This window comes from Aulostomus chinensis, chromosome 15 (assembly GCF_037954235.1).
Source record: "Aulostomus chinensis isolate RoL2024-O1b breed Wild chromosome 15, RoL_Achi_v1.0, whole genome shotgun sequence".
NCBI classification, from domain to species: domain Eukaryota; kingdom Metazoa; phylum Chordata; class Actinopteri; order Syngnathiformes; family Aulostomidae; genus Aulostomus; species Aulostomus chinensis.
In genome coordinates this window covers 18,663,708-18,688,663 of record NC_141334.1, presented here as the reverse complement: position 1 = coordinate 18,688,663, position 24,956 = coordinate 18,663,708, and the positions used below count along the sequence as shown (strand labels likewise).

General features: G+C 43.3%; 1 protein-coding gene across 2 annotated transcripts in view; it reads right to left on the bottom strand.

Moving 5' to 3' along the window:
• Window positions 1-5,475: 5,475 nt before the first annotated feature.
• Window positions 5,476-24,956, bottom strand: part of tspoap1 (TSPO associated protein 1) — a 54,342-nt gene continuing 34,861 nt past the window's right edge. For both annotated transcript variants that reach the window (XM_086179448.1, XM_086179449.1), the window contains 22 exons: window positions 24,283-24,303; window positions 22,498-22,678; window positions 21,782-21,871; window positions 21,125-21,330; window positions 19,696-19,802; window positions 19,493-19,602; window positions 18,527-19,402; window positions 17,551-17,577; window positions 17,201-17,352; window positions 16,628-17,104; window positions 16,148-16,528; window positions 15,652-15,807; window positions 14,557-15,372; window positions 13,908-14,007; window positions 12,207-12,349; window positions 11,777-11,945; window positions 9,866-9,934; window positions 9,264-9,311; window positions 8,461-8,573; window positions 8,311-8,382; window positions 7,992-8,111; window positions 5,476-7,545 (listed from right to left, as the gene is read on the bottom strand). In XM_086179448.1, the coding sequence (XP_086035574.1) occupies window positions 7,222-7,545; window positions 7,992-8,111; window positions 8,311-8,382; window positions 8,461-8,573; window positions 9,264-9,311; window positions 9,866-9,934; window positions 11,777-11,945; window positions 12,207-12,349; window positions 13,908-14,007; window positions 14,557-15,372; window positions 15,652-15,807; window positions 16,148-16,528; window positions 16,628-17,104; window positions 17,201-17,352; window positions 17,551-17,577; window positions 18,527-19,402; window positions 19,493-19,602; window positions 19,696-19,802; window positions 21,125-21,330; window positions 21,782-21,871; window positions 22,498-22,678; window positions 24,283-24,303 (4,758 nt within the window). In that variant the 3' untranslated portion in view covers window positions 5,476-7,221. The remainder of the gene's footprint in view (window positions 7,546-7,991; window positions 8,112-8,310; window positions 8,383-8,460; window positions 8,574-9,263; window positions 9,312-9,865; window positions 9,935-11,776; window positions 11,946-12,206; window positions 12,350-13,907; window positions 14,008-14,556; window positions 15,373-15,651; window positions 15,808-16,147; window positions 16,529-16,627; window positions 17,105-17,200; window positions 17,353-17,550; window positions 17,578-18,526; window positions 19,403-19,492; window positions 19,603-19,695; window positions 19,803-21,124; window positions 21,331-21,781; window positions 21,872-22,497; window positions 22,679-24,282; window positions 24,304-24,956) is intronic.

Sequence of the window (24,956 nt, the reverse complement as noted above, 5' to 3'; positions counted from 1 at the left end):
AGGGTGAGCACAGGGATGCAGATCATTTCCTCCTTTGTGCGTGCCAAACACTCACACACACACACACACACACACACACACACACACACACACACACACACACACACACACACACACACACACACACACTCTTTCACCAGAGGCTGATGACTCAATAAGTGAGGGATTAGCACCATGCAGGACAGGGGTCAGCAGATTGGAGGTCAGAAGGCTGAAAAAAAAAAGGATATATTTTCTTGAAGACACCTTGTGCTGGAACAGTGAATCAGTGTTGAATTATATGTTTTATTTTTTAATAATCCTGATTTAACTCCTCTTAAAAGGGCAAATTCTCCAGAGTAACTTGTTCTGCAGATGATACACCCATGCGTTTCACAGTCCCACCAGATCATGATGCACTCACTCTTTCCATGTTTAGAATAGATAAATAACTCCATCACCACAAACATTTTTGTTAAATGAAATAAGGACAAAAGTAAAGAGAACTGCTACAAAAACACCTCGACTATGTCTATTTTAAAAATATTCCAAGTGTGTAGCTATTTGGAACAAAAGCTGTTCAAAACAAAGTCTGACCACAAAGTCTACAGTTCCACTGTACTGTTCTTTTTAAAAAATAAAAGTTCTGTATGGATATTCACTCAGGAAATAAGCAGTCGGTCTTTATTGTGTTATCCTTGATAATTTTATATTCGTCATGGCGTACCCAACTGAAATTAATCAAGTTCATTCAAATCAATCACTTTCTTTACGCTTTAATTTATTAGGAAAATATGAAATTAGCTCTATTCACAGAATGCAGTTTATAAATGAACTTGCGTTGCTGGTCCATAAATCGGTACACAGGCTGACCTCATCATCTGAGTCGTCCAGAAATGGGCGTCTGCGTCGGTTAATGTACGTTTGTATGGAAACTTTGGCCAACTATCTTTAACCTTTTTGAAAAAAAACCCCCATCATGTCACTCAGGCTGAGAGTTTGTTTGACATCCAGGTGAAAACAGGAGACTCTGAGTCATCGCATTTACAAAGTTGCACTTAGAAATTGATGAAAGATTCGGTTGGACTTTTAAAGCAAAGACGTTGTTCATCTGATGAATGACGTTCAGACCAAGCTGCATGGGATCTTAGCAGCCAAGCAGTGACGTTGTTCCGTCAGCTACACGTGACGCTGTTATTATTATTAATTTTATATCCACACCACAATTTCTTCACTTGCTGATATCAGTTTAATGTCTAGTCACTCTAAAATTGATACCCAGAATTCTTCAGCCTCAGAGGTTTTTCTATTATCCCCTTCGTCTCTTCTGTTTTAGAGTATAAATGCCTGTGGTGTGAAGGCCACCTACGTCCATGCTGGACTGCAGGATGAAGGGTTATCATGTGTACAGCACAATGTAACCCGCGCTGAGTCAGCTGAAATGTCAAAGCTGTAGAATATCTCACATTTGTGTAGACTCAGCTCATCTAAAATCAGTTGGCGGAATTTTAGCGTTGATGTAACTCGCTAACTCACTGGCAAACCAACTAACTAACTCACTAACTAACTGCGCCGATTTCAGATTCTTAGAATTTTAATTTTATTTAGTACTACTTCAATTGGGACACACCTCAAAGAGTGATATACACTTCAAACTGCGTTTATCTGACAGTAAAATGTTCCGGATTCCATGCGGCTCATCTGCAAAAGCAGCTTCTCCTAGTAATCTGCCAGAGGAGCGAATATTTCACCCAAAAGACCCATTTGAGTATCAGGAACTTTCTCCTTGTCTCAGCCATTAATCATCCCATGACCTTTAAGTTCCTGATTGCCCGCTTTTATACACGCAACAACAGTAATCTCTTGTTAACACATTGTTGCATCAGCATAATTCAAGAAGTATTTGATTATGTATGTACATCAGTTTTTAATATTTTACTATCAGTGTAGCTAATAACAGTTATTTTATTTAACCTGTAGTAGTTTCACATTGTACTATTTGTGATTTAGTATTCTGTTATTTCACTTTAACCTCACACGCTGGCATCGCCATGACAGTAAATATCTGTGTGTGTGTGTGTGTGTGTGTGTGTGTGTGTGTGTGCGTGCATGCATACGCGTGAGAGATTGCAGGTTGGCATTACGGGGAAACACAGCTTCAGTTGAGCATTTGCATTCATGAGGAATTGAAACTCACGGCCATTCGTCTTTGACACAAAACGAAGAAAATAACACTCAGAAGCGCGTCGGTTCAAAACTTCCACAAGCATTCGATTTTCTGTTTTACTCAGAAAATTTCTTTGACCGTTGAGTTTTGAAACAAATTTGACAAACACTGACGGTTTACTCATCTGGGCCGCTTTTCCAACTATATAAAAACTAAATCAGATTATCAGTGAAAACATCCTCTCAAAGGAGCAGAAAATTGGAGCAAATGGGAGTTCAGTCATGAAACGGATGATGATGATGATGATGATGATGATGATGATGATGATGATGTGAACCAAGCGTTACACGAACCTTCACCAGCCTCTAATTTGTTTCCAAAGTACAAATGTATATCACACCAGCACGAACGCCGTTGCGATTGAAAATTTGTGTTTGTTCTGTTTTTTGAAATCACATTTGAGATTCCATGATTTTGTGAGCAGTTTTTCCACGATCAAGCATGATCTTTCGTGCTCTCTGTGTTTTTTTTAAAAAGCGTCTTCAGAAAGGCAGAGACGGAAAGAGAGGCGGTGAGCGACTGTGACTGTTAGACCTCTTCCTGTGGTTACATCACGTGGTTGTGAAGGCTTCAAAAGGAGACAACTTCTTCTTCTTCGTTCACTTCTTGTGCTGACAGAAGACACCTGTGAGGCTGCGGGACGATCTTCACCCAAAAGGAAGGTAAAGTACGATGGATGTCATCTTGTACACGGAAAAATATTTATGTTGAAAAGCTGCTTTTATGTTCTTTAGCGCAGCACTCGCTTGAATGATTCATTTGGATTAAAAACGTGTTTAAAAGTGAAATCTCTCTGTTTTGCCTGTAATATTGTTTGGATTGTGAATGAATACCATGTCTTCAACGTGTTTTTTTTTTTTTTTGGACACTTCGCATGTGATCAGTTGACAGAAAAGCTTACTCACGCCATCCAAAATGGCTTCCTCGAGATAGCGCTGGGAGCCCGTTCAGTTCGGACGTCTGTCTCCAAACCTGCACAGAGAGTGACAGCTGAAGGTCCTCGGCCTGATTTCTGTCTCGTTCAGAAGGCCTCGCTCGGATTTGAATTTGTTCGCAAGAAAAGTGAAGAAGCAAAAAAAAAAAAAAAAATGTCGAGGTAAACCAGGAAATGTTGATTTTGTGGTTGAGCAGAAGCTCACGGTGTCAGTTTGGGTGTTGACTGCGTGCACAGCTGCAGGAGGACCGAAGACAGAAGAGGACCGCTGGATGTACAGTGCAGTCATCCATAAAGTAGAAAGCACTACTAAACTCCTCGCCACAGTGTAGTGTTTCCTACTTTATGGATGAGTGTACTGTTGGCTTCAGGGAGAAGAGATAACGCTCTCACAGGAAGTCTACAAAAAAAAAAAGAGGAAGTGGCTTTGTCTCGCAAGAGGCCACGCATCACCCAGAGTGTTGCCCCAGTCAGTTCACATGGGTGGTTGTGTGGCACGGAGCAAAGCCGGCTTTCTCTCTGTTAAACGTGAAAATTAAGCAAAAGAGATTATGATGTACGTGACAAGTGACCAGGACGATATGAAATAAAGATGATGGATACAGGGTTGTTGCTTCTCTCTACTCATTATCATCTCAACACACGCATGCAAACACGAACACGCAGTTTCTGTGAAAATAAACATTTATTACTGTAAAAAGATCAATATTGAAAGAAACCATCACAACTTCAAGTCTTCTACATCTTTAGGAACCCCCGTCAACACTGGCTGACCATGCAAAAAAAAAAAAAACGAAACAAAAAAACAACAAAAAAAACAACCATTTTTTTCTGTAAAACAATATTAACAAAAATATTTACAGATGATCTTCCAAAAGGGTAATAAAAACATTCATGTGTATATATAATATAATATAATATGATATAATATAATATAATATAAAAAAGGTCAACCTTCCACTGGTTTCAAACAATGAATGCAGGTCAAGAAAGAAAGAAACCAAAAAAAAAAAAAAAAAAAAAAAGAAAGAAGAAGAAGCGTTGTATGAAAATATACCACACGGTCAAAGCTCCAACACTGTCGACTATGTACACACACACACACACACACGCACGCACACACACACGTGCAGCTTCCTTCCACCGCGTCTACGTGTCAAATGTCCTGGAAGCAGGTCAGCCTCCAGAAATCAGACCATGACATAAATAAGGCCCAACATGGGTAGAACATTGGTATGCATGCAGTCAATTAACACCCTGTAAACAACATATTAAGACTAAACAAGGTCTTCTCATAAGGCTAAATATTAGTAACAGAGCCGAAGTACTACCTACATGGATGTGGGTTCTATGCAGTCAGCAGGAGGGTGAAACCGCCTACTCGCTACACAGCAGCTAGAGGAACAATGGTGCATTCAAGGCCGTCAAAAACAGAGTCGCTGTACATTTGGGGACACTTTTAGAGCCCCGGACACCAAGAAGAACATAAATAGATCAGTGCAGCCTCAGTCTTGCCTCCGTCACTTCTTAAGTGTCTTCATCTTAATCATCATGTTCCCTTTGCGTAACACTGACAAAAACAAACAAACAAAAAAAACAAACTACAAACATTCATGGCGTGAGGTGAGCTGCTCCTTCGACCCAGCATGAGTAACCCCCTTTTGATGTTGCTCCGCCCCCTCATGGCTGTGCTAACAGGCAAAGCACCTAAAGATTTTGGCATATTCTGCACTTTTTTGACAGTCTGCAGGAGGCTCAACATGAGTGAGAAACTACAAATAAAAAAACCTGAGAAGTTACTGTAAAAGCCCGGATGAGTGGACTAGCAGGGCTCCAGTCTACAGCCTGGTCCACACACTCGCCCACTGCCACACACACAGGACGCTTCTACTAACTCATCAGTGCATGGACTGGTAGACGTGCTGTAACTCCTTCAACAGCCGAGACTCACACAGAGCAAAGGTGGAGGCAGAACAACTAACAAACACACACACACACACACACACACACACACACACACACACACACACACACACACACACACACACACACACACACTCACAAACAAGTTATTGCCAAGTTGTTCACAGTACAGTAGTGCCATGACTCAAAACTGCTCTTACTCTCACATCCTGTCGCAACCAATTAATAAAACACCCACGTTACATGTTACACTCATACTAATCTCTCTCTCTCTCTCACTCACACACACACACAGACACACACACACACACACACGGAAGCATGCATGCACACAGGAAATATGTCATATGCAACATTTAGGCCAGTCGTGACTGCTTCAACATCAAGAGTTCATGTTTCAGAAAGGCATCCGTTTTCAGTCTCTCTCTCTCTCTCTCTCTCTCTCTCTCGCTCTCTCTCTCACACACACACACACACACACACACACACACACACACACACACACACACACACACACACACACACAATTACAAATTAACAGTCCAGACTGTCTAACCTCCTCTATCGGTCACTCATCCTAATCTATCCACATCATATCCAGGTGGATCATCGAGGTCTCCAGCTGAATGAGGGTGCTGTCACACCTGAAGTCATGTTTCTTACACTGTAAACATTTAATCCTCTTAGTTTGGTTTGTCACACTGCAAATTGTCTTTTTAGTCTTCTTTTATGAATGGAAACAGCCAGCTTAATCTGTCTTCACTTGGTCTGACCAGAAAAAATAAAGTTTTCACATTGTAAACAAATGTAACACAGGCTTATACCTCTTTAGGTCAGACCAAATTCTGATGCCTTCTAAACTGGACTGGAAAGTTCGAGTAACCAGACCAAACCAGGTAGGTGAGAAACTGTCCAACTGGCCATGATTAGGCCTGACACAAATAAATAGAACCATCTGTACAACGTATAAATACTCTTGAGGGACGGCAGATGTGTTCCCAGCAATCACTTTAAGATAGACAGACGGACAGATAGATAAATAGATGGATAGATGGATAGACAGATAGATAAATAGATAGATAGATAGATAGATAGATAGATAGATAGACAGATAGATAAATAGATGGATAGATAGATAGACAGATAGATAGATAGATAGACAGATAGATAGATACAGATAGATAGATAGATGATAGATAGACAGATAGATAGATAGATAGATAGATGGATAGATAGATAGATAGATAGACAGATAGATAGACAGATAGATAGACAGATAGATAGATAGACAGATAGATGATAGATAGACTGATAGATAGATGGATAGATAGATGATAGATAGATAGATAGACAGATAGATAGATAGATAGATGGATAGATAGATAGATAGATAGATGATAGATAGATAGATAGATGGATAGATAGATAGACAGATAGATGATAGAAAGATAGATAGACAGATAGATGATAGATAGACAGATAGATAGATAGATAGACAGATAGATGATAGATAGTTAGATAGACAGATAGATAGATAGATAGACAGATAGATAGATAGATAGATAGAAAGATAGATAGATAGACAGATAGATAGATAGACAGATAGATAGATAGATAGACAGATAGATAGACAGACAGATAGATAGATAGACAGATAGATAGATAGATAGATAGACAGATAGATAGACAGATAGATAGATAGATAGATAGTGCATTCTTTTATCAGAGATGGACTGCTGCTTCTATTTGTTTCCTTCCTTTCAATAAAGTGGTACCAGTACACAAGTGTGAATGCTAATATTTCGTCAGCTGAGGTCTGCACAAAAACCAAGACACTAGCAGACGTTTCATCTCCAGCATTAAAGCCTCTGATGAGTTGGACGGTTGCAGATGTTTAGCTAACAGGAAGTATTTGTGTGATTATACTGGTAAGAATAGTGATTTAGCACGATTTAACATGCGCGTCAACATGCTGTTGTGCAGCTACATGATGTCTTTGAGCTTCTTTGTAACAGCTGTTCTAGCAGTGCTCTAAGGCAAATGTTACTACCGGGGGTTAAAGCATCAAGAATCAGATCCGACAGCCTTCCTACTGTGACTACAGTGAAAATAAAAAAGTGCTTTCAATGTGACGCATCTACTCCCAGATCGATCCCTCTCATTCTTTCTTGCTTGATCCCAGCTTTTTCAACAGCTTCTTGCCTTTGGAGAAAAATCCTTTCTTCTTCTTTCCTTGTGCAGCGCAGCCTGTCTGTGCCGGGCTGTGTGCTGGAAGAGAGCCGCAGTTATCCGCTGCAGCTGGACCCGAAGCTGGAAGTGGAGCCGGGATTGGAGCTGATATTGGGCTCTCAGACGACACCAGGTCTGGCTGTTGGTCTGTGTGCTCTGTTAGCTCACAGCGAGGAGGTTCTGTGGGGTGCACGGCATCTTCTAGTGTTGAGGGCCCAAAATCCTGTGGCTCTGCAGACGATTCCCTGGTATCCTTCAGGAAGAGAAAAAGACTCTCAGAATGGACTATGAGTTCTATTTTTTCTATGTACAGTACAACCTCGTGTATATCTTTACCATAAAAAAGTCAACACCAGGATAAAGCACTTTCTTTTCTCTATGAGCAAAAACCACATCTGTGTTGGGGATCCTAGCTAAGGGAGAAGTAGAGCTAGAGTGGAGGGACGAGGACAGTAACAGGAGTGAAGTGGGGACACTCACTGAGCTGCTACACTATAAAATCACTTACGATCAAGTCTCAAAGTGTACAGTTCGTTTCTGCTTCTGCAAAAGGTCATGCAGGAAACAGTGGGGCAAGAAAACAAAGTGACAAGGCAGTAGTAAGGAAACAATAGAAAACAGACACAGCAAATACTCACAACAAATGATGAAAATCAAAATTCAAAACAGTGCATGCTAGATGGAGAGCTGCTCCATTACCTGCGATTCTTTCTTGTGTGTGGGTGCAGGATGAGCAGGGAGATGTTCTGCTGGGGCGTCCTCCGGGATGGCCTGCAGGAAGTTGGAGGGCACCAAGCCTCTGTGTCCATTCAAGTCTCCCTGAATATCATTGGAACATCAGACATGAGAGCACGTTGCAACATCAAGAATGAAAATTACGGCATTCAGTATCTGCTGCCTTGAAGAGACACAGTTAAGTTTTGATGGCTTTAGGTAGTAAACTTTGGAAGAAACTCTTAAAGAACGGCACAATTAGCAACGTTATCTGGAAGTGGAGGGCAGAATTTAGGACGCTTACATAGAAGAAACCATCTTCATCCATGTCACCAAACACATGTATGACATCCCCCGCGCTGAAGGTCAGCTCAGCCTAGAGCAACAAGGCAGATAATGAGCACACAGCTACTAAACACTGAGTCGAAGGCCTCAAACACGAGCCAAGTCCCACCTCAATGTCAGTGTTGGGGGAGCTCTCTCTTGGATCGTAATCAAAGATGGCGACCATCCTGCGTGCCCCTGGCACCGGCTTTCCTGCTGCTGCAGCGGCAGCCTGGCTAGGATCTGTCAATCAAACACAGAAGGAGGCAAAGCTCCTGATGATTAGAGCAGGATGACACCTTTGCTGCATGCAGCCTGCACGTCTGACTTACTCAGCATCATGCTAAGCTGAGGGAAGGTAAACAAACACAAAAACACAAGTGAAAAAAGATTAGCAATGCATTAGCTTTGATTTCCGTTAACGGCCTCTTTGGCTGGTGCTGTGCTTTTTATTTTAAAGAGGAAACACTGGTAAGAAAATGAACAACAATGATGATGTGAAGAGAAAAGAGGCGTTAGAGGATGGGACTGCTTGATTTTTCTAACAGCGGGCTAATGAAAAATGTAGGAAACGAGGCTTCAATCATACAAGAAAGGGTTGTAAACCTTTACTTGTAGGTCTGAATATTTGAAGTTATTGTTTACTTGTGTTTTTATGATGTCGGACCCAGCTGAATGAGAGCATCTTACTTTAAAGAGGTTATTTTAAAATTGTGCAGTGCACCCCCCCATAAAAAAATCAAACAGTCCCAAGTAAGGATGGATGAAGATGAGTCCAGGTCATCTGAAACCGTTAAATATCAGGTCACATGATGGCATGTAAATGCATGCAGGCCTCTGGGAGACATTCAAACGCTGGTTTGGACAGGTTAGAATAGAGAGGTGGTGATGGGGGGGGGGGGGGGGGGGGTGCCCAAAGGGTTAATTACAAACCTTGACTGGAGGAGTCTACGCTCTCCTCCCAGAGTACCGCAGACTCCACTGGAAGAGACGAGGTGAGGGACAAAACCACAAGAAGAATCAGAGCAAAGCAAACCTCAGAGTCTGTATCAGGCATCACACTTGAGCACAGAGGATGGAGATCAGAGGGGATGGATGCTTCAACAAGTGACCTTTAGATGATCATGTGATCCATTCATGACACAGGAGCAGAATGCAGGCTGAAGGATTTTCTTTACCATCTCTCAATGAGCCTCAATTCTACTGCTACATCTGCAGCGTGTTATATGAACATCCACTGGAGCCAGGTAAGAGACGCTACATGCTACACTGAATAACCTATGAGCACTGGAAGAGTAAACAGAGTAGGACTGGGCTTTAGTGACAGAATATGAAACATTCTGACCACGGTGACAGGAAACTGTCTGACTTCATCTCTACAGTAACTGAGCTAAAATTCCCCTCTGGTCACTGAATGGGATGCAGCAACTCAAAGAGCAGAAGCTTCAGTAAAGAGACAGAAAGAGAAGCAAACCAGAGAGTAAAGAAGGGAATGTCGGGGATAGGGGGGCGCTGCGATGTGCAGCGAGACACACCTTTCTTGGATCGTCTCGGTTTCGGCGGTGGAACAGGGCGACGAGGAAGCTGTGCGTGTGTGCGAGTGCCTTAATGGAGTTTTAGAAAGGAAAACATTGAAACCAAAAAAAAAAAAGAACAAAATAAAAAGAAAGAAAGGAGGACAGGGGTGCAATTTGGAGAGAGGCAGACCAGACAAACAGACAATGAAAGCCAAAGGAGAGCAATTTAAAAATGACAACCAGTGAGCAGCAGACACAGCAGTGAGAACAAGTGGAAGTGAAAAGGCTAAAACCATCTGTAAATATGGCGCTGACAGAAGCAAAGTGGTGAACACTTTGACTTCTGTGGCTTATGCTCCGACAGTATGTGCTTGAGAACATGTCGATGGTTATGGTTCCCTTTGTAGCAGCACAAGAAAACCATGAAATAAAATGCCATTTTGGTCGTTTTTTTTTAGTTAATTGACTGAAATATGGTGAGAACTGTTCTCTGTCTCCTGTTGTTCAAGAGTTGAGGAGATTTTACGTAACAGCCAAGTTCATTTTCCACCAATTGCCCGCAGAACGAGGATGTTCTTAAAGGAACACACCAACCTCTTGGGAAACACACATATTGTTCTTCCTGCCCAGCCACATGAGACGATAGACACCATTTTCTCCTGTGTGTTGTTTTAGGGAGCGAAACCCACAGAGACCAGCTGACTGCTACTCGGCTTAGCACAGTGAATGGTAGTGGGTGGATGGGCAGGGGTATTTTATTATTATTATTATTATTATTATTATTATTATTATTATCATACCAAAGCCATTTAAAATGACATAACTTTGAGAATCCGTCACATAGTCAGAGCTACTTTCATGGGATTTTAAACTAAAAATTTGACAAAAAGGGTGTCAGCTAGACCTTCTGGACAAATCAAGCTCCTGAACCTTATCTATGAATTTTGACAGAGATATGCCAACAAAACCCATCCACTACCATTCATTATTCCAAAATAACAGCTGAACTCATCTCCCTAAAACAGCATAGAGGAGAGAAGCGGATCTATCTTTTTGTCTGACTCTGGAGAGGATGATATATGAGCATATTTCTGAAAAGGTTGGTGTGATCTTCTAAGCATCTCAAGACAACAGAACCTCATTGAAGAACATTTAAATCTTTGAAAACTCTTGTTTGGACAAGATGAACTCTTAGAGGTGAAGAAAACGTGCCCCCTAAGATCGCCTACCGCTAAAATTACATGTTTTACTCGATTTGTGGGCCAGTTTTATTCACAAAAATGTGAACAATGTGGGACAAATACATTCTGAAGTATCAGTAGTTACATTTAAGACTTCAAATATTCATATTACAGCTGTCAGTGATGTGTCAGTGGGACAGACAGAAAAGGAATGTTTCGTCAGTGTGAGTCATGTGACTATTATAGCCTTCAGTGGGGACTGTTGCACTTCCCTGTTAAAAAATGACTGTAAATTAATATACAAAACTCAGTAAACTTGCAAATCTTCTGAACTTAAATTTGGCATGAAACTCAATTATACATTTTATTCTGGTTATGTTCACTGTCATATTTAATCATCATTTAGAGGATAGAATTGTGCTTTGAGGTGTTTCTGTTCATCTGAATGTGCCACTCGAGAGTGGAACTGTTCTTCCATAAGCAATGTTATCTTTTCACAGCCAGACAATTTGAAAAATTAGGAATAAAAACAAGTGCTAATTTGAGTTCTGGTCACTTGTGCTGCTATTTTCACTTGCCACTTCAACATGAACAGTGGTGATATTATGAGGAAAACATTAACAGTTACACTTCTGGTAAACAACGTCCAAATGTACTCCCTTTTGAAGTGTAACAGACATCATTCAATGTACACAGACATATTTCAGTTTGATAACTGGAAGCAGCTTCGAGGGACAGCATCTCATACCTATCTTGTCCATGGAGGCTGCTGTGGATAAGAAGCCCTGTTGCAGTAGCTGCTGCCGGGTCTCCTCATCCTCTACCTGGATCTCAGAAACCATGTTGCAAGGCACATAGCCCAGACGACCACCAGACTCCCCTCGGTAGAACCCGTCTGCATCTTTATCCCCGAAAACCTGAGCAGAGGAGTGTGAAAATCCATCTATTGAGCTTTAAAGCTTCTTGTACATGCATCACCTGTAATATTACTGATTTCCTACATGTGTTCAGGTAATGGCCTCTGGGCTTTGATGTGCATAGTCTACCTCTTTAAACTAATGTTCTGACTTTCATAAAAGACTACAAACGTGACACTGACAACTTAAAAGGGAAAGATGTTTTTCATGAATGTTTGGTCTGTGTTTGGGCACCAGTCTGTGAGGTGTGCAGCGGCGTACTTTGATGATCTGTCCTTCACTAAAAGGTAGCTCCTCCTCAGCAGCATCAGGATTGGGTGACATCGTGGCAGGATCATAAGGGAAGAGGGCCACAAAGATGCGCACATCAGAGTCTCCTTTCGTTTTTGGGGACTCAAAAGCACCTGCAGATACACACACGCGCCAGTGCGCGCGCGCACACACGCACACACACACACACACACACACACACACACACGACTGATTTCATAAAGTGATGCTTTTGACAGGATTGGCTATGTTTCCCCTCCAGTTCTGAATCAGTTATTCTTAAAAGTGATTTGATTTGATTTGAAATCTTTATTTCGAGCATATAATAACAAATAGTAAGAAAATAAATAAAACACAAAATAAAATTCAAATTAAGCATCAATAAAACAGAACAGAAAGGAAAAAACAACATTAGAACATTAATTGTCATGCTCGAAAAGGAGTAGGAAGAAGTAAAACGTATGTTTTCACTAAAAGTGAAGCATTCACAAGTTTAACTAGGTTTTTTTTTTCCATGTCATCTATTTTCCTTCTTCTGTATCTTGGTTGTTTTAGATTGTATCTTATGCATATTCATAATTAGACACAATCATTATATCAAATCCACAGATAACATGTACAGTAATGCCATAAATATGTAGCTTGCAAAAAGCCCTGCATAGCAACTGTTCAGTCGCCCCTCCTCCACTGACCTACCAACTGCAGTGCTGTTGTGAAGAGCTCTCGCTTAGCACAGCCATGTCCTTAAACGGGGTAATCAAGCTAAACCACTGATCCTAAGCTGTGTGAGCTGTTAAACAAACGCAAACTCGTTCATGATCTGCAACAAGAGAGAAAGTGGTGTTTGACCCACCCTCTGGTCTAAATCTGAGGATATGTAATGGCAACACAAGATAAAAGCCAGGCACTCTTTTCATCAAAGGTGCAGCCATATGTTCCGTTACGTAACAGATCATGTCAAGCAGCGGTGTGTTTAGAATAGCAGATGTGAACAATGACACTGGTGTGTATCCTGTTTGACAAAGTAAGACAAATTTGAAGAGCTGTAGTGAGACTTAAGCTGCGCTGAACAGAGCGGCTCTCTATCTCATTAGGGAGAATCAGCCCATCTGTGGCAAGAGTCATAGGCAGGACACTTTCACATCCTCACTGATTCTCCAGCAGATTGAACACAACGTTCACCTACCCTCTTCCTCTATCTGTGGGCCAGTTTGCATATAAGCTTGGAGTGTGAAGTCTGCTCTGCAAACACGTATCAAGGTCGTGTTTTCTAACTGAAGTCTGCCACAATGACAAAAATGAGAACACACCAAGTGTGAGGGAATACTGAAGGGGGAAGGAGAGGCATGGAGGGGCTTGTTGGTTCATAACTGCCAGCCATTTCTTTGCTGGCTAATCAATGTTACTATTTTAATGTCTGTCACTTCCTCCTGTCATGACAAGCCACTTTGGGTTAAGCCGGTTCTCAGCTTAGTGGCCTCTCTCCCACTTCTCCACTGCAGCTATTGCAGCTCCTCCCCATTACCCCTCCCTTCCTATACAGAGTGCTAATCTGACTCTGCATCATGTGGGAGAGCAGGGCGGAGGCTTGCTAACAGACAGCACAGGTGTCTCAGCATGGCCTCGTACATTTTAGTTCAAAAACACGAGACAGAGAAAACAGGAGGACAAAAGAGGAAAGAAGTGTCTGACCTTTGTGGTGCCTGCTCTGCAAGCACGCTGGTTTAGAGGAGAGCTCTGCCTGGGGCCCCCATGTCGGACCTGCCTCAGCTGCTGGCATGTGGCTGGGCTCCTGTATACCATAAAGTACAAAACAGTAGCAATCAGAAAAACAAAAACAAAAACAACACACAGAATTGCAACAGGTACTTAGCAGGGGAACACACGCGGGGAATTCTGGAAAAGGAGCCACAAATACAACTGTTGATTGTTCCAAACAATATTTCACAATCTATCCCTTATCGATGGCAGGAGAAGCGACTGAAACCTCATCAAATACAGCAGGGTATCAAATACTCTATTCTCTCAAAATAAAAACCTTTTGTGGTGTGAGCAGACATGGATGCAGTCAGACAGAGGGAGAGCATATGCTGCACTGCACTGGTTGAGCAGTCTTATCAGTATATAAATCATCAGTGTTCTGCAGTACTCGGCAGCTCACACTTCTACATGTCTACATATGAGCCTCCTCAAAAAGGCTTCCTGACCTCCTTCTGTCTGCTGCAGTGATGATGACAGACGTGGAGACTGATAGAGTTAATGTCCACTATAGGACAACAGGGAAGATCCACACTGCTACAGGGGAGCGAAGGTGGCGGGACAAAGCTGCAGCAATCTTTACCAATGGGTCACACTTTGTCCCTCGGCGGTGGGAGGACCTGCACTGCTCCATTTGAGCCCCCTCAACCCACCACTCAGAGCTCATCTGATCCAACACCACCTCTGCTGGAATGAAGTCCACTGGTTCCTCGTTGTCATCCGTACCGTACTCCACATCAATTTCCATCCCGCGACTGATAGGTGTCCTCAGAGTGCGTACTGTTTTGCTGACTGGGTAGGGTCTTGGCGGGGTAGGGCCATGGCCAGGGTTGGCTGCCGCCGTGACAGCCATCTGACTCCTAAGCATGGCCTCCCTCCTAAGGCGGTCCCCTAAACCTCTGAGCAGTACTCTGTCCCTATTGGGGGCCGGCTGGGGAGGACAGCGGGCTGAAGCCCGTCTGCTGGCTGGACCCTCATATAAACTCATGTTTTCTTCTTCAGGATAGCCAATGGTGTCAACAGGGTCTGCGTAGTGCACCCTGTGCTGCATCTTGGGTTTGACCTGCAGGGGTCCTTGCCTGGGTAAAGGCTCTTTGGTCAGGGATCTGGGATCCCTATTGAAGTGGTGATGCTGTGGGGGGATCTGTGGATGAGGGTTGGGGTAATATGGGTGAGACTGGGGGATATGGTGAAGGTGTTCTGGGTCGCTCGGGGGCAGGTGCCTGGGTCTCGACCGAGGCTTCATGTGACGAGGCAAAGGCTCTTCTTGACTGCTGTCTTCTTCCTCGGTCACCTCAGGAATGCTGAACAGCTGCTTGCTGTGATAAACCTGAGGAGGCAACTTGAGGATCCTCTCCAGGACCTCTTCATCACTGTCTGGAGGCTCCAGTTTACATGACTACAAGGACCACCAGACCAAGCATGCAAGAACAGGCCAGTGAGGATTGGAGATCATTGTTGAGTGAAAATAAGGAAAGTGTAGAGACAGAGAGCAGACGAAGACCAAGCCATGCAGAGAAAAATGCAAAGGAAGGAAGACAAAACAAAGAATCACAATCAAACATAATGAAACATAATCGAGGAATAAAGAACTTAAGTCTGCACAACAAACTAAAAAAACAGTTTATACCAGAAGTAGATTTCACAAGTGTATACAGGTGGGAAATTTTTCTGTTACCCTTTTAGCAGTGACTGTGTATCCTCTGGTCTGTGTTTCCCCAAGGTGATCAGAGTAAAGGTCTTCCTCCTCCTCCTCCAGGATGTCTGACAGGTCTGAACGGCTGTTGTCAGCATGATAGTCACTGAGAGGCTCCACGAGCCCTCTGGCATAACTCTGCGTAAAGACGTGACAACACGCTACATGAAACTATCTTATATAGGTTCTGTACAAATTAAAATTTGTATTCGTCAAATATAAGCCTATAACAATTACATTATCGATTCAAATACATACATATAGTTATTGCTGCTCTAGACACTCAACGCCCCCATTGTTCATTTTCAGGATGAACATGGCAAAGGCTCCAAGAGACTTTTTGAAAAATGTTTATACTCTTGGGTCTCAAACAAAATACTGTGATCAGAATCCCAGATTGTCACTCCCTCACATCCAATCTCAGCAGGAATCAAACTCTGCAGACTCTGCAGGAGCAAGTCAGTAAATCAGTGCTGACCTGCTGCGTCCGGTGGTACGCCGGGTCCTGGTCCTGTCTCAGGAACTCCTCAATTGAAACCAAGCGTTTGTTCTCTTGCTCCTCCTCGACCTCGGACTCCAGTGGTGAAGTGCTGAGGGGGCGGAGGAGTATAGTGTCCTGAGGGTGAAGGAGGTCTGTGATCGGGGCTTTGGGCGGTGTGGGGATGCGCTCAGGGGTCCCAAGTTTGGCACTGGGGTCCTCAATGAACTCTGTGATGGATGGGAAAGGACGTATGGTTCCAGGGCTGTCGGTGTCTCTGCGCTGCTCCAACAGGGCTGCTGATGCCATGGCTGGTGCTTGTACAGGTGACGCTACAGGTGAGGGTTGAGGAGCCGAGGCGGTGGGGGAGGTCACACTGACCTGAGGAAGAGAAATACAGTCATATTTCAATTAACTCTGCCATTGCTGAAGAAAAGTAGCGTATTTTATAAACAATAGGATGGCAGAGGGGTGAGTTACCACTGAAGTGATGCTGGAGGCTACTGGTAATGAGGCCTCACACACAGCCAAGGCAGCAGCAGAAGAAGGATTGGCCCAGGCCTTCACATACGAGGCAGATGTGACAAGAGCTTCGGCGTGCAGGGCGTGAGGATGGTTGGCAGCAGTTTCCACTGTGAGGCCGGTGATGTGAGTGTCTGATGGCAAAGTGCTGGGCAGCACAGAGACTTTGGCAGCAGAGTTCCCGTAAGACGGCGATGAGGGCAGGTTACTGGGACTTGTGGGGGTGCAGGGTAGGGGTGGCACAACTGGGGCAGTGACCGCTGGGCCGGCCATGATGGCCGCCAGCTTGGAGGGCACATTTACTGGAAAGGAGTCACAGGACTCCCCGTGAGCAGACATGGTGCGGACAGTGAGTTCCTGAGCGGCCTGCAGGGACTGAATCTGAGAGGGGCCCAGCAGGGCACTACCGGCTGTAGGTGAAGACACCTCCAGCACCTTGGGGTGTAGAACGACAGTCATTCTATCTTGCACACGAGAACATCAATGAAGTGATTGGTTGAAAAGAATTCAAAGCAAAAACTACTGTCCTACCTTTTTCTTATCGGCATATATGGTGTATCCAGTGACACGGACTCCATTGGAGGTCCCAGCTGCATCGATAGTGACTGGCAGCCAGCTGATGAGGGCTATGCCTGGGGAGGGACCATGCTCCAGCTGGACATCCAGAGGAGCGTCAGGAGGGCCTGTAATGATTCAAAGCATCACACCTCAAGCAGGCAACAGATACAGAAGACTGTTTACAGATGGAAAAAAGGGTCACGTATTTGAAAAAATACGGTGCAAGGGATGAGACAGAATTGTCACGATGAGCACACAATGCTACCAAGAGAAATCTTATCTAATATTCTATAGGGACAATCAGAAATTAATAAACCATATACCTGTGTTCCCAGACTGTGGGCATGAAACTTAAGGACATTTGATTGTTTAGAGAAATATCCAATAAAAATCCAATATGACACTGATCACAGTTGGGCACCGCTCAAGTTTATTCTTGAGAAGTAAAAAAGTATTTAAATAACAAAATAATACCACAAATCAATATCAGAATCAGACAAAGATTAAACTCTTAAACATCTGTGACTCGATACCCACAAAGATATCAAAACCTCGTGATGTCATTTGAATGGAAGTAAATTCTGTTTATCCTTCATTTTAATCTATTGCAATGCCCCATAGGTGCCTTTCAAGAAAATGTAACACAACTCTGCGCCAAAGAGCAGTTCAATGTCAACTTGCCTTGTTACAGAACTTCGCCATCAATCAACTTATCAGAACAAAATACTTGGTCAGACTAGCTTTAATCAAGTCACATTCTGTCCAAGCAATTTATTTGGCCTGTGCTAAAGTTTTGGTGATTGGATAAAGAAAACGCAATCCAAAGCAGCTCATGTGATGACCATACTGATGGTCAAATCAGGGAGATTCTAAATGTTAAAGGCATCTTAAACCTCATTTGCAGGTTTGTGCGATCACCAGGGCTGGTATGTCTGCCTTATCGCAGGAAAACTAAAAAAATGTCGTGGATGGATTTTAATGAAATTATGTCGGATTATGATTCCTCAAAGATTGAGGAAATATCACTTAGATTCTAGAATTAGTCCTGAACTGGTTCTGGTGGTAAGTTTTGCCCTGGGCAGAGGTATGCGCTCTCTGATCGCCCTCTTGTTTCATTTAGTCCCCCCAAAGATTTACCTAACTCCTCACCTGGAATAAAGTCTTTGAGTCTTAAAAATCAATGTTCAACAGTATCTAATTCTAGAAAAAAAGAGTAATATTATTCTTCTAGATTTCTGACCCATTAACTGTTGCAGCATCCTCTGAAAACTGAGTTAAGATAAAATACCAGGTCCTGACCTGCCATCAGTGTGCCGAAAGTGATTGTAGCACTTCTGTGTTCACGCCGCTCCACGGGTAACTCCCATGGCGTGCGGTGTGGCCGTGCCTCCACTTTGACTGAGTACTGCTGGCTGGGCAAGAGGTTATTGAGGCACAGCGAGTAGCAGCCAGCCTTCACCAGCTCACACTCCTCCTCGTTCAAGGACACAATGTGCACATAGTTACTGTTGCTGGGCAGCCAGGTCAGGTTGGCAGAGGTGGCGGTGATCCTCTCTACATGCAGCTGCGTGGGTGCCACACAAACATCCCGACCAACCAGCATGCTGCAGCGCAGCTGGTCTGAGAGTCCCTTCTCTGTCAGGCTTTGCACTGCCACACGGTAGGCCTTGAGGTTTATGTCCAGCCGCTCCAGCACCGCTTTGGTCTGGGCACCGAAGGGCACATTGAGCCGCAGCTCCTGGTCCACATACACGTTATAGCTCCACACATTGCCCCACCCAGCCGGCACCAACGGTGGGTCCCAGCCGATGATGATGCTCTTGGCAAGCTGCTTGATGAGGGTGAGCTTTCGTGGGTAAGGCACAGTGTCCACTCCCACCTCCTCCAAATCCAAGTCCAGGCCGTTGGTGAGGGGGGCTGGGACAGCCAAGGCCGATGCTGAATCAGAGGGGGCTGAGGCAGGGCCAGAGGCGACAGAGGCCTCTGTCCTTTCTGAGGCGCTGACGCCTGTGTGGAGGGGATGCTGGTGACTGGCACTGTGCAAGCTGCTGTCTAGCAGGGAGTTGTGGGAAATGTCCCCAGTCTCTGGATGATGAGTACTCATGACATCATCGTCCGATACGCGTTCCACAAAGTTAGAGGGAACCAGCCCTCTCCGTCCATCCATCAGCTCACCTTAGAGGAGCAGAATTTAAAAAACAAAAACTGAGTCCAGTGACCAGACAATTAAACAGCAGTATATAACAAACTATTCTTCAGCTGTACCTTCATAGAAGCCATCATCATCCATGTCTCCATACACATAGATGTATTCTCCAGCAGTAAGTGGCAGCTCCACTTCAGGGTTGTCATTGGGCCCATCGTAAGGATTATAACTGTTTAAAGTTCATTGATCAGTAAACTATTTTTAGCACGTAACTACAAACTTTGATGTACTTCATCAACTATTGTCTTTGCATATGACTAACCTGTATCGTGCAATAAAAACCTGAAGCTTGGCTGCTCCTCTGCTGGCTGTGTAAGGTGCTGGGGCCGCGTCAATGTCGAGCTCCTCCACTTCACTGGCGGTGTCCACCTGAGAACGCAGTAAATCCACCATCAGACAAGTAGCTGTGGGACATTCTGGTATATATGAAGGCTTATTTTAGATCCATTTTTCAAGTGTAGAAGTAAAGGAATTATGAAATTACCATGATAAAAATAAAATTAAAATAAAATTAAAATGTTTTTATTTCAAAGAATTATGAGTGGAATGGGGTGTGAGAACATTTTGTTCATATGAACATATGATATGAAATCTTGTGAGGCTAAGTATTATGTTAGAATGACTGTAAATCACTTGGTTTGACAGTATAAACGGCCGTTTTAGTCATTTAATAGCAGAAATAAAAATCTGACACATTTACATTTTGTGGGAAAAACGATTCAAAAATGTGAGTTTATCACCATTCCTGATTCTAAGCTAAGTAGCAGTCAGCTTGTCTCCGAGGGTCTCTCCTGATCACACAGAGGAGAGAAGACTGTCTATCTTCTTATCTTGCTCTGGCGAGGACAGAAACATTTCCAAAAAGTTGGCATTTGCCCATTTCCATTCATGGTGTAACACACGATACGGTAACGGGTTGTATATTTTTAGCTCCCTGGGGGAACCTATTTACAACTACTACTGTGTAACCTTTATAATCCACAGTGGCGAATGGATTATCTCACTAAATATAAGCTTTATTGAATTGCAGGGAGACAAGTGAGATCAAAAGAACATCAAGTGGTCTGTCACAAAACACATGACTCTTTGGAGAAATGGCACAATAAAAATACTTCAACAAGGTGGCAAAATGAGGTTCAAATAACTCAACTCGAGATATATTATGTTTGGCTATAGCCTGTAATTGCGTGAGATGACAGACGGAAGACGTTTTAATCCATTAAATCCACACAATCAATGTGCTTGTGCATGGGTGTCTGGGTAATCTTGATGAGCGATCTGCCTGACCATGGAGAAACAAAGAAAGCACGAGAGCTGCGGGCAGCAGTCCAGCGCAGTAATCTTGATGAATACCAAGAGGACAGAAGTTTTAAACGACCCAGCAGCCAGACCTCTGTAGCCCACGCCTCATCTCTGCTAGAGGGTCGTAGCTTGAGGAGACATTAGCATGACACCACAGAACGGCCAGCTGTTGCTTGTTGCATCTGGGTTAACGCAAGCTGTTTTTATTTTACCAGGTAGTTTCTTTTTTGAAATTGTCCTTATTAGACCTACAGAGGAATTTAAAGCCACATGTGTAAAGAGCTCTGACTAATATCTGTCTTCGGTGTTGTATGCTGAAGGGAGTGGCTTCGAAGAACTGAACTTAGAGAATAAATGAGCAGATAAAGCACTCTGTACATGACTGGTACCTCATGTGTTGGGCTTGATTTGTGTGGACTGAGGTGGGTGTCAGACTTGGGGGTGAGGTGTGCAGTCTCTGACTTGCTGGAGGAAGAGCCTGACTTGCTGACACTGATAGTGGGCAGCTCTCTATGCTTGGTGGCAGGCGAGCGCTCCACCCTTGACAGCCCTGCGGCGTGCGGAGTGGCCCCCATCCGTAGTGCTGCGGCCACATCTAACAAGAGAGAGAGGAAGAGAATATTAAAATAATCCACTTCAGTCGTCGACACCAGCTCTCTCGCTGGCAACTTGGTTGGATCTGTGAGTTGCTAGGTGGGTGAGGTCACTGGTAGACATGCAGGAGGCTCAAGGTTGAACCTGGCTGATTAAACAGTGGAGAAAAATCCTGCCTCCATCTGTCTGAGGTCAGGGGTCATGCTACCTTGTGGCAGCATGTGTCACACCAGCTCTGCTAAGGGGCTTAACTAACTCCATGGTCCACAGACATTTCTCACCTCGGCACTGACCCTCACGACACCGTGACTATTTCACACAAGCTCCGTTACAGTGTTGGACGTGATGGTGTGGGTAAGATGACAGGTTAGGACATGCCATGCTTTTTTTTGATAGCACCCAACACTGATCACCAGTAACAGAGACAAATAGAACACTGGGCGGATCATTACCCTCAGGGCAGGAGAGAGTGTCACCTCCCTCGAGACTCCAGAAGGCTATTTCACCCAGAGACACCATATCCCATGAGCCTCCAGTGCAGTCTAAAACAGCGTAGGAGAAAGAGGTTGGACATATATTGTAGTTTTATTTTGGACTGTTGCTTGGGTTCAAGGCAGCTGTGGCTGGGATGAAATCATCATTAGTATTTACGACTGTTACGTTAAAAAAACATGAACCTTTCATTTGCTGAAACATGACACAAAGCTGAATGTGAGAGCTTGTGATCAGTTAGTTTTACCAATAAATGCAGGAGCCTCAGTAGTATTTCTAAGGATCCGTCTTCTGTTCGACAGTTTAAAAGGAAACACGGCTGAACAAATGCATTCCTGATGGGACCGTTTAAATCATTGGATATATTTTAGGAAATATTATCTAAAATAAACCAAAAGCACCAAAAAAAAATATTATGAAAGAAGATAAAATAAAACCAGACAGAATTAGGAGGATGGCTTGAATCAAAGTGATCAGGGGTTGACAAAGCTGTAATTTAAAGCTGTAAAATTTCATGTTGATAAATACTGCATCGTTAGAAGCATCCAGACAAGAAAACACACAGAATCACCAGCAGTAAATTCAGTTGCACTTAGGAATATAGTATGAGGTAAAGGCTTCAATAAGCTATTTCTGTTAGCTGGGAAGGTCGTGCCACATGTTCATGGTCATTTACCTCGTTCAGTAGTCAGGCCCACCCCATTTGTCAGAACAGAGAGGTTGGGATGGTTAAGGAGGCTAGAGCCAGCCAGGTCCACCTTCGAGGCCTGCAGTCGAAACTTCTCCAGCTCTTGCGACAGCAAGCCAAACTGTTCACTCTGGCTGCGGCATTTCTCCTCCAGATCTCGCACCTTTGACTACATAACAACGCATAGCAAACACGGAGAATTGATGGATAAAGAGTAAAAAAACCACGGTCATGAAAGAAAAAAAACTTGACTTGAAACAGACAAATCCACCTTTTCAACATTTTGTATGTGCTCAGAATTCTTGATAATTAACATGGCAGTGGTTAACAGCAATGACTTTCCTTGTCTAGAGAAAATGTGCTGTGTTATAAAGTGGATTTATGTTGTGTGTTATTGTACCACATCCCAGCAGGGACCCAGCTGGTAACCAGCGTCAATAAAACATAGACATTTGGTTGAATATAATGCTGGCTGCCCAAATTTCAAAGTCAGGAAATTCAAATAACCTCAATTTGAAGAAAATTACTGATTGACGTTGAAACTAGCCAGTATCAAAAGTCTTTCAAATGCCATACTGTAATATCATAACTTGTTGATTTTAAGTTCAAATTTAATTGGATTTTAAAGACCTGTCCAGTAATTTCCAGATAAAACTGACCCCTGTTCAGGTTTATTGGACACTGATTAGATGTCTGGTGCCAGGTGGGATGAGGGGGAATCAAACCCTCTCAGAGAAAGTGTAACTATTCTCCTTTAGAAATCGCCAGTGTCATGCAGAAACCTTTTATGACTTTACTACCTCTGTCATGGAAACTGTGGTTTGTCTTGTGCTTTTTTTTGGGTTGTTGTTGTACACCCGCATCTGACATATCAGGTCAAATCTCATCAGTTACATCGATGAACAACAGAGCAAACGTTCTCCTACAGGTGATAAATGTGATCCATTGTAAATACAACAATAAAGCATTAGGTTTCTGCAAGACACACCACATAGTCTACCACTGACATAATTTACATGCTGCAAACACAAACCACAAGGATCAGAGGAAAAAAGGGAGGTAAATACAGAAGGGTAGTTATCTGGTTAAAAGAGAAACATAAGCAAAAACCAGTTAGGTGGGCAGCATAAGTCCTGAGAACTGATACACTGTACAAAGCCATGAGAGAGCAGTGACACCACCGAGGGTTGTCTTTACCCCACTGAGTTTCTATATGTGGCTGATTTCACTTCAGGTTGCGGTGGGAGTTCCTGGTAGCCTTTACACGAGAGATTCTCAAACATTTCCTGTTAGTTCTCACCTACGCAAAGCTGCAGTCAGTCGTTATCTACAGTAGGTGCACACACTTTGCTGAAGTGGCAATGTACTTAGACACTTGGAGAAATGACTCATAAATCCCCAATAAATACAAAACTACACACACAGCAATCCAACTCGGTGATGCACTGGGTGTTTACACAGGAAACCTCAGTATACTGAGCTCAAATGTAAAGCCAGCTTGACAATAAATGTGAATGTACCAATAAACTCTATTAACCTAAATAAAGCGGAATCAGCTTCATCTGTGGCCACATACATTCAGAGGAGTTACTCCTATCAACTCATACGTTACTGAAATCACTAAAGATGTATAAACTAAGCCAAGGCACTGTCAGCTTCCAGCCACTGAAAAGTATCAATAAAAGTAACTGTAGTTGGGTGTTCGTGAGTACAGATGCAAGGGAGATAAATAATCTGGTCCAGGGGATCAAGCAGGCTAAAGGTTAACAATACCTGCATGCAGTCCAGTGTACTCTGGTTAGCACAACATAACACACAGGAAAAAAAAAGATATATTAAAGTAAATACATGCTTGTGAAACACTGAGAAACCATATTAATAAAGCAGCAGTTGAGTCCAAGTCAGCAGCCAGTATCACTAAAATGTCTCTTGGCCTCGACAGTCACCAACTGCCCTGTGGCATGAACACACATATTTCTTCAAATCTTTCAAATAATGGTTTAAACACAGTGCTGAGAGCAGTGTGTTGGGTTGATGACAGAGTTTGGGGTCTTGGGAGGGAAAGAGACTTTCTCCTGTGATGCTTTGGGTTTTAAAGACAGACAGAAAGCCAGAGAAACAAAGCAAGAGGAAGGAAGTGTTGTATTTTTAAATAACAATAGCAACTATACTCTACCAGCTCCCTCCGCAACACAAGCTGAATCAACTCCTACAATAAAATACACACTTCATTTAGCAACAAATTCTCTTACAAGCAAAATGCACACTGTTTAAAATGACGCAAAGACAGTCGTTATACTGCAGAGTCACCAAGTGTCGGGAGACATTTCTGAATGTTAGCCGAGAAGTCTCTGATCTAATTTTATCATTCAGAACCTGCAGCCAATCAGCTAGCTGGGCACTTCCCAATTGTGGTTGGCTGTCTGGATTCATTTGGAATTCAAAGT